At 36.2% G+C, this 2441-nt stretch overlaps 1 protein-coding gene across 1 annotated transcript in view; it reads right to left on the bottom strand.

Moving 5' to 3' along the window:
- Positions 1-604: 604 nt before the first annotated feature.
- Positions 605-2441, bottom strand: part of BPTF (bromodomain PHD finger transcription factor) — a gene marked incomplete at its 3' end in the record, with an annotated part of 50900 nt that continues 49063 nt past the window's right edge. Inside the window, exons 28-29 of the mRNA XM_035897708.1 lie at positions 1724-1897; positions 605-797 (exon numbers count right to left, since the gene is read on the bottom strand). Coding sequence (XP_035753601.1) covers positions 605-797; positions 1724-1897 — 367 coding nt within the window. The remainder of the gene's footprint in view (positions 798-1723; positions 1898-2441) is intronic.

The raw sequence follows: 2441 nt of genomic DNA, 5'->3' as shown, positions 1-2441 counted from the left end.
CAGCTTCTCCAGGAGAATGCTATGGGAGACTGCACCAAAATTCTTAAAAATTCTTTACAGTTCCAGCAGAAAAGGCTTATTTGGGAGTGACAGATAAACCAGAAATATACTGTAACAGACAGTGATGTAATTCTTATTATTAGGATGCCGTCATTCACATGCTGATAACAACTTTCTCTGAGTACTATGAAATCTAGTAACTCGGAGATTAAAGTACAGAAGTGTAGATCAGAAACCGTAGAAAACTAATGTGAGAAAAGAACATTGTACCTTCTACATCCTGGGCAGTTAGGCTACCGCTCTGCCTCTTGGTATTCTAAGTAAACCCGCTTCCTTTAAAAGCTTTCCACTGAAGTTACTGCTTAGTTTCACTAACTCAGAAATTCCTCAGCACAATAATGCCAATCAAGTTAGCAGCTGACACAGTGGCATTTCTCACAATTAAAAAAAAAAAAAAAAAAAAAAAAGAAAAGCAGCTTTTTTTGCTATTTCCTTTTTATAAAGTCTCAAAACTACTGGATGAGAAATCAAAACCTACTGCAAGACTCACTAGAAATGTCCCATACAGAAAAGCGCTCCCCTTTGCTGCAATCCTTATTCTCACCTGTAAGGAACGTAGTACTCTTCTTAAACCTTCATAATCTTTATCAGTTAGTGGACTGAGTACAGTCATGGCATCTTCTGTGGACTGACATTGTGGACACACATACTCATCAATGAGATCTGCCTCACTTTGTAAAATGCCAACACAGCGCCCATGATACCAGTTCTGACATCGGTCGCAGCCAATGTAAAATCTGCAAGGTCCAAAAAAATGTTAGTGACTTGATCTATTTAATGTAAAGGTTACATTTAAATACATAAACCTGCAATCCCCTGCACGCAAGCAGATACTTGGCATGATTACATACAACAGTGTAACGTGACATTTCAGACTAACCAATTCTAATTACACTACCCAAACTGCTTTTGTCTTTACAAACAGGCTGAATTATGGACCATTCCCAAATTAGTTCCTAAATTTTATACTAGCCACTTTCAAGCAATCAAGATTTCAAAAATCATTCCCCTGCTTTAGAGTTGAAAAGAACAGCGTAATGCCAGAAGTCTCACCCAACCAGTATTCCAAAACAATTCATTTTGCACAAACTGGACTACAACTAGGGCTCTTGTTTCACTCCGTACAAACATTTTTCATACGGAAGCTTCAGTCTTGTAGCTGAATACAGAAGGGGTATTCTATGACACAAAGCCTTACAGTAAAAGATACCAACCATATACCCCCATACTAAAATTATGCTTTCTATCCAGATCAGATTAAAGCACACACACACACACACACACAAATCCACTAAATACTACATTTGTCTTTTAATCTTTCTAACCATCCTTTGTTAAAAAAAAAGAAAAAAACAAACTAAACCAAACCATTCCCAATTTTAAGTACATGGTAGGGTTTGGTTTTGGCTTTTTCTTTTTTTTTTTTTTTTTTTTTTTTAAATAAACCCAACACATTTTGACCACCCTGAAAACTTCACTTTTTCTAAACATTTACTGTACAGAAACATTTTGGAGAGGAAGACAATTACTGAAAAGCAATTTGTATTACAAATGAATACAACATATGCAGAATAACTTCTTTTTTCTTTGCAAGGAACAGGTAACCACAGTCAGAGCAGTTTGCTACCTAAACATTAAATAAGAGGTTCTTATCAGAACTCACTGTGACTCATCATAAGGTGTTCTGCAGATACAGTACAATTCCTCACTGCTGCCCTCTTGTGCCCGTTTACAATCATTACAGATGTACACATCCATTTTCTTAGCCTCCTTTTCTGTGATGCCAACACATTCTCCATGATACCAGTTAGTACAAAGATCACAGCCAATATAGAACCTAAAAGTATTCACAATGAAAATGACAATGTAATTGTCATTTCAAATGGCATGGCACTTTTCCCTGCATTTCTCTCTGATGCACTTGCTTGCTGGCCTATTTACTTCAATTTTCTGTCTTAGTTTCCCTGCTTCCTAGCATTCTATCCTTACAAAACTAACATCTCATGCTGCAGCTATACTGTCAGTAAGGTCGCTTGGGTCAATTTTAAATTGACAGTTCATTAAAATGCACATCAATATGTAACCAGACTTTGACAAAACTGGGCTAAAAATGTTATGTCTGCAATGTGTGTGTGGAAAAACTGTAAAAGGCACAAAAAGACAAGGCCAAAGAAAAAGATTTACATTTTCAAAACTGTAGCTCAAAAGCCACTGAAATGTTTCTTTAAGATTTGAAAATGTAGGTCTCAGTTAATTTAAAAAACAAAAGCAAAGCGCAAACACCAACTAGGAGTTACAAGTATACTACGAAGAACATGCATACCAGCCATGTGTACAATACATATTGGTATAACATGATACAAAAGAAAATTGGGTCAGGA

The sequence above is a fragment of the Egretta garzetta genome, unplaced genomic scaffold (assembly GCF_000687185.1).
Source record: "Egretta garzetta isolate BGI_Z169 unplaced genomic scaffold, ASM68718v1 scaffold787, whole genome shotgun sequence".
NCBI lineage: Eukaryota > Metazoa > Chordata > Aves > Pelecaniformes > Ardeidae > Egretta > Egretta garzetta.
Note: the sequence above shows the minus strand (reverse complement) of the source record. Positions and strands in the feature narration are given on the sequence as shown.